Source organism: Pundamilia nyererei, unplaced genomic scaffold (assembly GCF_000239375.1).
Source record: "Pundamilia nyererei isolate P.nyererei 1_Seehausen unplaced genomic scaffold, PunNye1.0 scaffold00019, whole genome shotgun sequence".
Taxonomy (NCBI): domain Eukaryota; kingdom Metazoa; phylum Chordata; class Actinopteri; order Cichliformes; family Cichlidae; genus Pundamilia; species Pundamilia nyererei.
Genome location: NW_005187420.1, coordinates 1,381,666 through 1,396,487, shown reverse-complemented (window position 1 = coordinate 1,396,487; position 14,822 = coordinate 1,381,666). Strand labels below are relative to the sequence as shown.

Below are 14,822 nucleotides of genomic sequence, written 5' to 3'. Positions count from 1 at the left end.
ACGTGTTTAAGAATTTGGATGAAGGACAGGCTGATTCTTCTTGGGTTGTATTTTTGACAAACCAGGGAATGCACTTAGCTCTGCTCCCACATTATCTCTTGGGCATGGACAGCATGGTCTCCTTAAACATTTGACTTTTCTGCTTGCATTACTGAGCCAGCTGAGGTTAAAAAACATGCTGCACTCACTGAATGTCCCTTCAGTAACCCAACACAAATTAAGCTCCCGGTGTGATTTGATAAATTTAAACAGCAAATCATCTGTGTTGATGTGACCTATTTTTTCACAAACATCAGAATCTGTCATCAGACGTCATCAGTGTTGGAATTTCTGTAAATAAATTATTGTGAAGTGACTCCTCACGAAGCCCATCTGGGCTGCTTTCTTCGGGCCCCATGGGATGCTCTTTGGGTTTGTTTCATTACATCTACATGTTTATTGTACAGACATGTTACGTACATTAGCATGAAATACAAAAGTAACATTTATTTAACAAAATTACTTAAATCTCTGTTTTTCTCTACTTCATTGCAAAGTGGTATTTACAAGTAATTATATTGTTTTGTAAAACTGATTTGCCACAAATATATGTGAATTTCAGGTCACATCATGATTTTGTTCCTGTTACAAATGAAGCCTAACCTTGAATTAAAGCTTGTATTAATGGTCTTAAACTAACTTTTAGTCTAAATAATAAAAAAAATAAAAAAATAAATAAGTAAATAAATAAATAAGTAAATAAATAAATAAAAGTTCATTTGTCAGAGAAGTGAAAAATAAGAATGACAACAATACTACACTGAGAAACAGGCCACTATGCTTTTCCAGAGAAGACTTGTAATTATTAAAATTCATTAGACTTTTAGTAGTCAGCTGGACAGGAGAATGAAGGAAATCCTCACAGCAGCATCTTCTGAGTGCTGAAAATGCATGTATGTAAAAGGTCTGGGCTTCTCTGCTTACACTGCCATCTCTGAATCAAACCGTGACCTTGACCTGGTCAAAAATTGATCTGTAAGTATATGAAAGACAGATGTAGCTACTGTGATATAGTCCATTTGTCACCTCAAGCTGTCCATTTTCACCACAGCCATCTTGATTTTTTGTAACTGGTCTCCACTAGCAAGGATTAGATATAACCAAGGAATTAAGGGACCCTGTACACTCATAGGTTAGCAACTTGTTAATCAGATGGTGAAGAATACCCTGCCATAGCCTTCTTTTTTATTCTAACTGGTTTTCTATTGAACATCATGAAACTACTTGAAACTGCCAACAGAGGCTCTAAATATATCAGGATAGTGCTTTTACCTATGCAGGCTTTATCAATTTTCCTATACGATACGACAGATTTAAGCTAAAGTACACGAGACAATGTATTGTGGATACATTATATTATTTAAATTATTAGCAAAGAGCAATACTGAGACAATGGGACAGGCTGTCCCTGTGAACTTTCATATGATTAACTCATAAGAAAATGGATGAATGGATGGAGACACATAGCTTAAAGTCATTCTGAAATTAATTTGTATGTACATTTTTTGCAGATATACAGTAATAAGAATAAGCTGAGTATTGAATTTTTGTGCTAATGACAATGATAGTGAGACTAAGCAGGAGATTGGAGGGCGTGAGGATATTTACATCAGGACAGGGGTGGGGGTAAGGAGGAGGACAAACAGAAGAAAGAATCTGCTCTCATTAATTTTTCACTTTCATTTATTTGTAAATAATTTAAGAGCTATGTTGCACTGTGTCTATGATGCAGCATGGGCCTCACATGCAGAAGACACTGGCACACTCACAGCGAGCACACAGTTGTACACAGAGTATGCACGATCGAGAGTGGCACACGTATAAACAATATTCATAAATTCAGAACATTATACAGGCATATAGACCCACACATGCACTCTCCCAGGGGATCCGATTAGAGTAAAACATGTCAGGCAATGAGACAAACCCCCACCCCACCCCCAGGCCCAGCACCCATGCACCTTATGTGCCACGCCACCACTGCCAGTAGTTCTTTTTATAATAATCACGCAAACACGCAGAAACAGAGCACAGACCTTCCTCCATGCACTTTCATATTCATATTAACCTTTTCAGTTTGAATAATCCATGAATCATAAAGGGAACAGAGGCTTGAATGTCACAAAAAGTAAAATCTAGAACCAGATAAGGACATTGTTAAAAAAACATGTGCCACACATTTCATCTTAATGGTCTACCCAGCTGATGAGCCTGCATCACATCCAGGCAATCAGAAGGAGGAGATTAATGTGTGTGCATATGCATCTCTGGTCCATTTAACACATGGATTAAAACATTCCCAGTTATTAAAGTAATACAAAACAAATGATATACAATAATGGGCAATTTTAGGTTATGAGGGTTTGACACCTAACAGGTTTCGAAATTCATTAATGTCAGTGAATGTCCTCACAAAGCCTTTATGTGCGAGCCTCTCATTACACACAGAGTGGAGCAGGCAGAAGTCAATGAAAAGTAAACAACAGCCATGAACAACAAATATAAAGAAAAATAAAAAAAGAAGCAGGAAAAAAAGATATAACAAGAACAACAGCTGTAATTTTAACTGACTGGGTTTCATTAATATGTGATCCTGGCCTACTAATATATCTTGTTCCTTATGAAACAATGTGAAATTTCCACAGGAATCCAAAAACAGAAAACAAAAAGTATTCAATGACTGAACTCCCTGAGAGCAGACTGACACATTTTTACATCAAATTTCACCTTTCACAAGGTAACAAAAGGTACCAACAGCACAAAACCTTTTCTTTCTCTCAGAGACAGCCATTGTGAAGTTTTGTTGACTGCTGCTTGGCCCAGATACATCACACTGTCTGGATACAGCATAGCAACAAGGCACCTGATCAAAGAGTATAGAAGAGAGGAGAGGAAAGACAGAAAGAGAATAAGGACTACAGAAACAGAAAACTGGTGAAAAACAAACATGTGGGAAATCGCAGAGGGAGATAAGGGAGGAATTACATGAAACGGAAGCAAGTATTAGAGACCACTAAACGAAACTGAAGAAAAGGAGAAAGATGGGGGTTATTTGAGACGTTAACACAAGAAACAGAGCTTTTCATCAGGGAGGCACTTGCAGAAGAGTCAAAATCAGGACTGAGTTCTTTTATCTTCTAGTCCTCCAAACACTGCAAAATAAACTTACAACCTTGTGTTTGAACGTGTAGAGTGACTTCATGCCCAGGCAGCCCCATCTATTTATTGTTATTAAATAGCTTCAGAAGATCTGTGTTTGGTGCTGATTGCATGGACAGAGTGATGCACTGCTGGAATCTCTAACATCCATCCATCTTCCTCCGCTTTATCAGGGGCCGGGTCGAGGGGGCAGCAGCCTAAGCAGAGGATCCCAGACCTCCCTCTTCCCAGCCACCTCCTCTATCTTATCCGGGGGAACACCAAAGCGTTCCCAGGCCAACCGAGAGATATAATCGCTCCAGTGTGTCCTGGGTCTGCCCCCCCCCCACCCGGTGGGACATGCCCAGAACACCTCACCCAAGAAGCGCCCAGGAGACATCCTTGTCAGATGTCCAAACCACCTCAGCTGGCTCCTTTCGATGTGGAGGAGCAGCGGCTCTACCCTGAGCCCCTCCCGGATGGCTGAACTTCTCACCCTATCGCTAAGGGAGAGGCCAGCCACCCTTCGGAAGAAGTTAATTTCCGCCGCTTGTATCGGCGATCTCGTTCTTTCGGTCACTACCCACAGCTTGTGGCCATAGGTGAGGGTAGGGACGTAGATCGACCTGTAAATTGAGAGCTTTGGACCGGTGCAGCGTCTGCATCACTGCGGCCGGAGCACCAATCCATCTATCAATCTCCAGCTCCCTTTCACCATCACTCGCAAACAAGACCCCAAGATACTTGAACTCCTCCACTTGGGGCAGGAACTCATCCCTGACCCGGAGTGGGGACTCTACCCGTTTCCGGCTGAGAACCATGGCCTCAGATTTGGAGGTGCTTATTCTCATTCCCGCTGCTTCACACTTGGCTGCGAACCGTTCCAGTGCGAGCTGGAGGCCATCACCCGATGAAGCCAAGAGAACCACATCATCTGCGAAAAGCAGAGACGAGATTCTGAGGCCAAGTGAAAGGCCTCCGCCACTTGGCTGCGCCTAGAAATCCTGTCCATAAAAATTATGAACAGAATCGGTGACAAAGGGCAGCCCTGGCAGAGCCCATCACCCACCGGGAATGAGTCCGACTTATTGCCGGCAATGCGAACCAAGCTCTTGCAACGGTTGTATAGGGATCGAATGGCCCATAGCAGGCAGGCACCCCATACTCCAGCAGCACCTCCCATAGGACACCACAAGGGACACGGTTGAATGCCTTCTCCAAGTCCACAAAACACATGTGGACTGATTGGGCAAACTCCCATGCGCCCTCTAGTATCCTTGAGAGGATAAAGAGCTGGTCCAGTGTTCTGCGACCAGGGCGAAAACAGCAGTGTTCCTCGTGTATCCGAGGTTCGACTAGCGGACGAACTCTCCTTTCCAGTTGTTGGAACACACCCTCCGGTCCCCCTTCTTAAAGATGGGGACCACCACCCCAGTCTGCCAGTCCAGGGGTACTGCTCCGGATCGCCACGCAACATTGTAGGGACAGCCCTACAACGTTCAGAGCCTTCAGGAACTCGGGGCGGACCTCATCCACACCAGGGGCTCTGCCACCAAGGAGTTGTTTAACTGCCTCAGTGACCTCACCCCCAGAAATTGGCAGGTCATCCCCCTCATCCCCAGACTCTGCTTCCTCCTCGGAAGACATGTCAGTGAGATTAAGGAGGTCCTCGAAGTATTCCTTACACCGCCCGACAATTTTCTCAGTCGAAGTCAGCAGCACTCCGCCAGCACTATACACAGGTGGAGCACCGCTTTCCCCTCCTGAGACGCCTGACGGTTTGCCAGAATGTCTTCGAGGCAGTCCAAAAGCCTTTTTCCATGGCCTCTCCGAACTCCTCCCACACCTGAGTTTTTGCTTCAGCCACTGCCCGAGCCGCATTCCGCTTGGCCTGTCGGTACCTGTCAGCTGCCTCCGGAGTCCCACAGGCTAACCAAGCCCGATAGGACTCCTTCTTCAGCCTGGTGTCGCCTCTCACCTCTGGTGTCCACCATTTGGTTCGGGGATTACCACCACGACAGGCACCAACCACCTTGCGGCCGCCGCTCAATGCAGCAGCTTCGGCAATGGAGATGCTGAATATGGTCCATTCAGACTCAATGTCCCCAGTCTCCCTCGGAATGCTGTTGAAGCTCTGCCAGAGGTGTGCATTGAAGATCTCGCGGACTGGGGCCTCTGCTAGGCGTTCCCAGCACACCCTCACTACACGTTTAGGTGCACCGGGTCTGTCCAGCGTCCTCCCCCGCCACCTGATCCAACTCACCACCAGGTGGTGATCAGTTGACAGCTCAGCCCCTCTCTTTACCCCAGTGTCCAGAACATATGGTCACAGGTCTGGTGATACGATTACAAAATCAATCATCGACCTGCGGCCTAGAGCTTCCTGGTGCCACGTGCACTTAGGGACACTCTTATGTTCGAACAAGGTGTTCGAACAAACTGTGATTTGCACAGAAGTCCAATAACAAAACACAGCTCGGGTTCAGATCAGGGAGGCCATTCCACAGAAAATGCCCCTCATCAGCTGTTCAGATTGCAAAAGTAGATAGACAAATAACCAGGACTCTCCTGTTCTGCAGCTTTTAATAATTACTGTTACTATCATTGTGTTTGCTTATATTAGTTTTCACATTCTGAAATCAGATCTAGGATTTACATTGTGTTAAGTCCTGTTCAAAAATGATCCAAACAGTTAACAGTGGGCAGTTAAATGATGGGATCATGTAGCATCTTTATACAACAATATCTAAAAGTAAATCATTGTTTTTTCCCATTATTTCCCTGAGGAACTCTTATGATTCTAGTTGCAAAAACATCAGATGTAGGGGCTTACATGAGACATACCGGTTATTCAAAAAAAAACAAAAAACTATTTTGATATTCAGAAGATGGGGCCTGCTTTTTGGAAGGTTAGTAGACCTCAGATGTTTAATATAGGTTACAGCTGCTGTAGCTGGCTGACTGGGAAAAAGAACAGCAACAACTCATACCTCTAATACCACTTGGCCATATAGGGGGAGGTAGACCACTGAATTTTATGTTAGCAATAAAGACTCATATAGGAAAGTTAGACGCTCTTTGAGATATCCCAAAGATTTAGTCCTGTTAAGAGTCCCCTCCACAGCACTGACAATAAGGTGCATGTATGAATACACTCGGTGGCAGTTCTGAATGCATTCTGAACTCAGACTGATGTGTCTCTGTGTTTAGTTGGAGTTTATATAGCACTGGTATATGTTTTCTGTAATATTTATGTATGTAACAGCTGAGTTCTGCCATCTAGTGGCTGGGTTATGTACATGCATACATGAATTTTGAATCCTGAATCCAAACTGGAAGCTGGTTCCATAGAAGATGGGCCTGAAAACTGAAGGCTCTGCCTCCCATTCTACTTTTAAATACTCTAGGAACAACAAGTAAGCCTGCAGTGTGAGAGCGAAGTGCTCTAATAGGGTGATATGGTACTACAAGGTCATTAAGATAAGATGGGGCCTGATTATTTAAGACCTTGTATGTGAGGAGCAGGATTTTGAATTCAATTCTGGATTTAACAGGAAGCCAATGAAGGGAAGCCAAAACAGGAGAAATATGCTCTCTCTTTCTAGTCCCTGTCAGGACTCTTGCTGCAACATTTTGGATTAACTGAAGGCTTTTAATTGAGTTTTTAGGACTTCCTGATAATAATGAATTACAGTAGTCCAGCCTAGACGTAATAAATGCATGAACTACTTTTTCAGCGTCACTCTGAAACAGGATATTTCTAATTTTAGAGATGTTGCACAAATGGAAGAAAGCAGTCTTACATATTTGTTTAATATGTGCATTGAAGGATATATCCTGGTCAAAACGGATTTCCCAGAAAAAGATTTCTGGATGTTTTTATGACAGAATTCTGCCTGTTTTAATGCTGCCTCAGGTGTCTGAAGATCACTGACATCCAATACTGATTTATCTAATTCTCTGAATTTTTTTTCTTTTTGTTTATTTTTGAAAATTGATGAACCTGTACCTGTACTACTAAGAAACTCTTTAAAAAAGGAAAAAAATAAACTCCTCTGAGATGCTATTTTTATACTGGTTATGTTAATGATCTGTTGTCTTATTTAGTGGCAAAATGTTCCTCCAGTTGTTTTTCAGTAGGTCTCCCAGCTTTGTTGACACATGCTGCTACCATCAGATTCAAAATGACCAAGTATTTTTTTTTAAATGAAATTATAAAATTCCTGCACTTAAACATTTGGTATCTTCTCTTGTCATTGTACTTCATTTTTACTTCCAATTTGCACAGCCTCTCAACCTTTTTTGGGAATTGAAATGACCATATTTATTTTCTTCTTTAATTTTTTAATTAGTTTAAAAAAACACTTTTCAAACATTTTTAAAAGTTATTATTAGTTATTTACTTGAAAAGAGACCCAAATCTGTCGTGTATCGATGTCAACACAATAATTGAATAATTGTCTGTCATTTTCTTACATATATCTTGAGTATTATTGTAATTAACATTTAAAAAAAAACCCCAAAAACATTTACTTTTTAATCCTCAAATGTCAAAGGGCAGAGAATGTGTGTGTCGGAAGTTTGTTGTCTAGTCTTTCTGAACCATTCAACCACAAGTGACGCTATCAGGCGCTTGTGGCTCCAGTCAGCATCACCCAATCACTAATCAGAATCTCTTCCCGTGCCCGCCTTCTCTTGATTGGCATTGGCTGACTCTGACAACTTAATGGCGCTATAGGCGGAGTCTGTAACTGAACGGTGAGCTCTCTCCAGCTGTTATTCTATAACCAACACCTGGGCAAGAGGAAAGGAGTGGAGAGAAGGTTGTCCCTCATTTGTTACGGTTATCTACAGGTGAGTGGGTCACGGTGCATTTGTGTAGCGTGTGTTTAACGGTATTCCGTGAATAAATTGTGAGTGTGCTTTTTAAAATCCACTGTACATGGAACAAAGGACGCAGTTATTTCTGTATGGACACGGTAGATTAAGTTTGCATTATGGGAAGTGGATCTTGCAAGACAGACAGACGTATGTACTGAACAATCATACTATCAACACATAATCCGGAAATTAAAGGTTTTGTTTACGTTATACAACGATGGGTTTCCCCCTCCCCCGTCAGATTTAGCTTTCTACAGGAAGCTGCTAAAAACAGCGTGTTTTTACTTGTTTGGACTATATACACGAAAGCCTTAACTGTTTTAAACTGAAGTTTTCCAGTTTTATTGTTATTGTAGCTTTAGTGCTGCAGAACGGTGTGCATTTGTGTTACTCATGTTTGTGGGGCGGTTCACAGGGTCACATTCTGGGGATCCGCCCCCTGTTTGTGCAGGTAATGCAAATTCCTGGAAAGTAAGTTTTAGTACTTACCTTTTTTAGCTTAGGATGGGTTACAGTTAAGTTTACTGTAAAGCAACAGTGCATGAATGCATGACACGGAGGAGACGTGACTGTGTCTGTGTGTGAAAGAGAGAAGCGAAAATGAAACAGATACAAAGAAGAATAAAAGATTTCATGCCGTCAGGTTTCCTGTTAAACGAGTTGGGTCTGTCTGTTATCGCACATCTCCAAGGATTTGCACTTTATTCCTCCAATTAGCACATTATCTGTTTAGAAACGTGCAGCCTGTGGAGTAAGCTGCATGATTAGATTTGCAGTGAGACTGTGACTCTGGAGGGTTTGTTCAGCAAGTACACACAAAAGAGTCAATATGTGAACTGGAAGGTAACATCTGTTTGGTTAATAACAGGCTGTTACTTACTGCTGGTACATTCAGTGAAAGTTACTGAGTATCTGACCGACTTACCGCAGTGGTGCACAAAGTGCAGCACATTTGTAGATAACAGATTGTAAACTAATAGCACAATTCTTCACCAGAGTTGAGTGGAGCAGTGACCATGGAGACCACCAGGAGACGACCGCAGCACAGTGCCAATGGGAAAAGATCTGAACAGAAGGAGCAGCTAGCACAGTGGGGGAGAGCGTGGTGAGTCGAATTCACTGAAAAAACACCCTAAATTTTCCTTGGCAGTTTTGACAAACTTCTCAGAAAGTCCTAAAAAAGTTGTTGAGAGTCTTTCCTGCAAACAATCTACTCGGACATTAAAAACATATAATCTTTGTTTATCATATAGTCAGAAATAATGTTAAAATGCATAGACGTGTTTGGCTTAAATATACACAGAGCAGTCTTGACACAGAGTTTAATTACTCCATGAAATGCATTTTTTAAGCCAGGAGAACACAGACCTTAAAAATGTCTTAAGCTCTAAAATTCAAAAACAAAAACGCTTCAATTAAACGGTGCTACTATTTCCTCACTCTCTACACATGCAATTGCATTTATTTATTTATCTGAAACAAGCTGCAGTCGAACCCTTATCTCACTATTATGATCATAATGTAAGCATGTCTACATTCATGTACAGGATGATGAAAGAGTCTTTAAATACCACTTGGTATTTTGGTTGGTTTTTAACTGACATCAGTAAGTGATTTCAAGTTTAGTCTTGAGTTTTAAGACCAAAGTGCTGTTGCATTTAACTTTTGATAACAAAGTAAAGTTTGAGGACCGCCAGAAAATTTCTACTGAGATTAAGACTATAAAAAAAACCCCCCAAAAAACTGAAATCTTCCACAAACTATAAATGGAAATACTGACACACCGCTTTTTCAGCAACATCCTGGAACAATTTGTTAAACAAGTCCATGAAATTCAGAACACAATCTTCAGACTTATCTGGGTCATTGGGATATGGCATCATAAACGGTTTGATCAACACATCATATATTCATGGCACACAAATGAGCCTTGGTACAAAGCTGGGAGAAGACACACAGATATGTAAACAGAGAGTAATGCACCAGGGGGAAGTGGTTAGATTAAAAATTAATCAGAATGTATGTCTGAGGCTAATGAGACTGTCGTTACTTTGACAAGTGTTTGATCATAAACACATTATTGTCACAAACTGGAGCTGATGATGACTTTAGATGAAATATTAAGCTGTTAATTACTATGTATAACCCAAAATAAATGTCAGTCTATCCTATGATTTTTTTGATTTATTTCCCTGAAAACACAAGGAGAGCAGCACTCATTACAGTTCACGTTCACCTGCTGCAAATATGTCGTCAGGTATGCTGGCACGGAACATTTTGTTGTTTCCCAGTTTAACAACCAGGCTGGTCTGCGAGTCTCTGCAGTCATCTCTGTGGTACATCAGTGCAGAATCGATCCATCAATTTATTTAGAGACAATAACTGCAGCTTTAGGATTTGTCACCTGGAGACCATAAATATCTACAATAAGACCAGTCAAATGATATTTACCTGCTGGTGATGAAGGATGAGCTGCTAAGGAGCAAAAGTGATCACCTGGGCAAGCGAAGGTCAGTGTAAAATTTCGAGCCAGTCCGTTAAACAGTTTTTGATCGATTTCAGACTGACAGTCGGTCATTACCGAAGCCACAGAGCTGACATGGCTAAGATGGTTTCCCTTGCAGAAATGATGCTTGACTAAGAAATGAAAGTTTAATGATAATCCACAAAAAAAAACTGCATAATTCCCTTTTTTGTTGAATCATGTGATGTTTGGTAGAAGTTGTACTCTTCACATGTGTAATGCAAGAGAATAAAAAACAGCTGCATTCCATTTTGGTGCTCTTTTGTTCTAGTTTCCTGTTATTGTGCAAACCAGCTTCATGGAACCAAGTCATGAAGCACGTCCCCCGCGAGCCTGCAAAGGATAACCGGAAGAGAATGGATAGATGGATTTATTTTGTTGTAATTCTTCCTCGTAATCTTTTGCCTTTTCCATCAGTCAGGTTTTATTCTGATTGGTACTAAAATGGAGTTTTATCTTAGCAATTATTTTGTTTAACCAATACATGTTTAATTTTAGGAATTATTCATAATAGATAGTTTATAGGTTAAAAAACCCCAAAACAAAATAAACTTCAGTTTCCTATGCAGTACCGTAAAGTACCTCTAGGGGGTCCTATCACCCTTATTTAAGAGAGGCTCAAAGTATTTACGGTAGGTTTAGAGTACTGCACTCACATTTCACATTTAGAGAAATATGAAACAGGTGAATAATGTTTCAGCTTGAAGTCTTCACACTGTATCTGTGTGCATGTATGATCTGTTCACAGGGAGGTGGACTGGTTTTCCCTCATCAGTGTAATCGGCCTCCTTTGCTTTGCCCCTTTCATTGTCTTCTACTTTGTGATGGCCTGTGATCAGTATGAGTGCTCCATCACCCAGCCTGTGTTGGATCTGTACCAAGGAGAGGCCACCCTGCTCTCCATTTGGGCCCGGGCACCCTCCTTCTCGTGGTCAGCTGCTAAGATCTATGCCATCTGGGTGAGCTTCCAGGTAAGCAGGGGAGTTTGAGGGCAGTGTAACTCAAAGAAACTGTCTGTTGTCTTTTAATTCAAATGCTCTGTGTTTTCCTTTAGGTGTTCCTGTACATGTGTTTTCCTGATATTACCCACAAGTTCATCCCTGGCTATGTTGGTGGTGTGCAGGAAGGAGCACGAACCCCAGCTGGTGATTAACAGATTAACACACACATACACCCACTCATCAGTCCACAGCACTTGTTTAATTATGAGGACCTGTTTTATACCCATGCCTGTGAAAAGATTAATAGATTTTGGCTTTTATTATCAAAGCAGTATGTAGAAATAGTTGTCTTTTTTTTTCTCTGTTCACAAGGCCTGATTAACAAGTATGAGATCAATGGACTGCAGTGCTGGCTCATCACTCATGCACTGTGGTTTGCCAACGCACATTATTTCCACTGGTTTTCTCCCACGATCATATTCGACAACTGGATCCCCCTGCTGTGGTGCACTAACATACTGGGCTATGCTGTGTCCACCTTTGCTTTCATAAAAGCGCATCTTTTCCCCACCAACGCTGAGGACTGGTGAGTACTGATGCACACGTGTCACTGAGGTAGGAGGAGCAGAAGTTTAAAGCAACTTTTTGAACATGTTTTCTTCCATCTCTGTTTCTGACTATACAGCAAGTTCACAGGGAACATCTTCTATAACTACATGATGGGTATTGAGTTCAACCCCCGCATAGGCAAGTGGTTTGACTTCAAGTTATTCTTCAACGGCCGGCCCGGCATCGTAGCCTGGACTCTAATCAATCTGTCCTACATGGCCAAGCAACAAGAACTCTACGGTTACATCACCAACTCTATGATCCTGGTGAATGTACTGCAGGTAAGACGAGGTTTAAATTAAATGAATCTTCTTTCGCAATTTCAGGTGAAAGTTGAATGATTTAAGAGGATATTTTTATACTTGCACTGCTAGAGTGGCTTTGCAAGGTTTACTGTTCAAAATCATTCTTATTTAGTCTTGTTGCAGCCCTGAAATGAGTGTTTTTTAGCTCCAGATTTGCTGCCCCTATTCAAAGAAGCTTTAACTAGTTGTATGTATGAGAAGGCCATATTGTAGGTATTTGCACTCACTGACATCATAAAGAACCAAGGGGAAAAAAACGTTTTCATCGAGCTTTGGATAAAACCTCCTCAAGATGCTCATAAATTCCTGTAAGCAGGAAAAGCCCTGATGTGTCCTACTTTCACAGTGCTCCTTGGTCAGCAGTCTTCTGTTGGCAGCTCTAAAGCCCAGTCATATTATAACAGGTGAACTATGGCTGCGGACTGATTAACCTGAGCAAGCCTCTGATGAGTAGATTAGATAGTGTCACCTGTTTCAGTGGTAGAATGCAACTCAGCAGATCTTTGGTACAGACTGTGTTCAACGACAGAAGGTCAGGTTTAACTTACCTTCGATTGCTGACATAGAAATAAACTAGATCTGTAAATATTAATTCTTCCTTTTACATTTCTATTTTTTCAGAATTTAATTAAATGTTTCTACTATCTCAAATTTTTTGTCAGTATCCGGGTTTATATCCTAGTACAACACGTTTATCTAACCCACCTTATGTTGTGAAACTTAAAATACAACAGAGCATTGCATCCTTCATGTTCACGTCAAGGTTGTGTGTAGATGTGCATGATATATTTCCAACATGTTTCATTAAAGCGGACCCATAATGCTGAAAGACATTTTTATTCTTGAGCTCTCTTTACTTTACCTCTCAGTTCATCCTCAGCCTGATTTTGATTTAGTTCCTCTCTCTTAAAGGTCACTCTCCCTTATAAACAGAGTTTGAACAAGAGGTGGGCGGTGCTTCTGTGCTCACACTTAGTGCTGTGTGTCTGAGATGACCGTATTAGGAATAGTACGAAGCCTGCCTGAAACTGAGCATATATGACTTTGAAGCCGAAGCTTTTGGCTCACTGAGGCTATTTTAGTTTTGGGCGACTTTAAAGAAAACCTTTGTTGGATGAAAATCGAAGCAACTGAAGTCTAAAGCTGCAATTTGAGTAAAAAGCCTCTGCTTCTGATAGGCTATTTATGTACTGGACTTCTTCTGGAATGAGGCGTGGTACCTGAAGACCATCGATATCTGTCATGACCACTTTGGATGGTATCTGGGCTGGGGAGACTGTGTTTGGCTGCCATACCTCTACACACTGCAGGTAACAAATATATAGATGGTAACACTCAAAAACACACAAGATCAAACTTCATCAGTGTTACTTTTCTCATACTCTTACCTTGATAATCAGATGGCTTCCATTAAGAATGAATGCGTTTGTTTCTCTTCAGGGTCTGTACCTGGTGTACCACCCAGTCCAGCTCTCCGATGCCCACGCCCTCGCCGTCTTGCTGCTCGGCCTCGTTGGGTATTACATCTTTCGCTCCACCAACCACCAGAAGGATCTGTTCCGCCGCACAGAGGGCTCCTGCTCCATCTGGGGCCGCAAACCAACATGGATTGAGTGCACATATCGCTCCGCCGATGGCGGCATGCACCGCAGCAAGCTCCTGACCTCAGGCTTCTGGGGCGTGGCCCGGCACTTCAACTACACCGGTGACCTGATGGGCTCTCTGGCCTATTGTGCCTCGTGTGGTTTCGGCCACATACTTCCATATTTCTACATTGTTTACATGACTATCTTGCTGGTCCACCGCTGTGTTCGCGATGAACACCGCTGCAGCAGCAAGTATGGCAAAGACTGGAAACGGTACACCGATGCCGTGCCTTCCCGGCTCATTCCTGGAGTGTTTTAGAGCGTGGAAGGGTTGGGGGAATAATGGGAGGAAGGAAGGGTGAGCGGGGAAAAGATAAATAAATACAGAAATTTTGAAATGCTATTAGGTTAGCATGATAAACATGAATTTTTACACATCGGGAGTACATCATTGAACACTCTGCACATGTGCTGTATTTTTATACATGGTGCCTGTATTACATGTGTGTATGCAGGCAGAGTAGATGTATTGCTGTAACTTTTGCCTCACTAAAGACAGTTTGATGCAAATCTATTTTCTTTAAGCTCTGACGATTTCAAACACCTTTTTTTACCAGAAGGACCAAACACAGCCTGACCAGCTCACACCAAAATCAGGAGCATATACAGCTAGTTCTGTAATTCCTTTTTTTCTCCAACTACACAATGCTGTGGTTTGTGTATGGGTGATTGATATGACAGTCATTTATCAAAAGTAAGTTTTGATTACAATTTATCTCCTGGGAATTTCTTTCATAAG

The 14,822-nt window shown here is 41.8% G+C and overlaps 1 protein-coding gene across 1 annotated transcript; it reads left to right on the top strand.

The window, feature by feature from the left end:
* The first annotated feature begins 7,912 nt into the window (after window positions 1–7,912).
* On the top strand, window positions 7,913–14,593 carry dhcr7 (7-dehydrocholesterol reductase). Its single transcript, XM_005726325.1, has 8 exons — window positions 7,913–8,031; window positions 9,055–9,163; window positions 11,331–11,553; window positions 11,637–11,727; window positions 11,896–12,109; window positions 12,209–12,413; window positions 13,616–13,747; window positions 13,878–14,593. Exons 2-8 carry the CDS (start codon window positions 9,075–9,077, stop codon window positions 14,340–14,342), a joined length of 1,419 nt encoding a protein of 472 aa, XP_005726382.1. The 5' UTR covers window positions 7,913–8,031; window positions 9,055–9,074; the 3' UTR covers window positions 14,343–14,593.
* Window positions 14,594–14,822: the final 229 nt, after the last annotated feature.

Excerpts from the sequence above, each read along its gene's own strand:
- dhcr7 (XM_005726325.1), top strand. The coding sequence starts at position 9,075 with ATGGAGACCACCAGGAGACGACCGCAGCACAGTGCCAATGGGAAAAGA. Across the intron at positions 12,110-12,208 it reads CCCACCAACGCTGAGGACTG|CAAGTTCACAGGGAACATCT; the intron begins GTGAGTACTGAT and ends CTGACTATACAG. Across the intron at positions 12,414-13,615 it reads TCCTGGTGAATGTACTGCAG|GCTATTTATGTACTGGACTT; the intron begins GTAAGACGAGGT and ends TGCTTCTGATAG.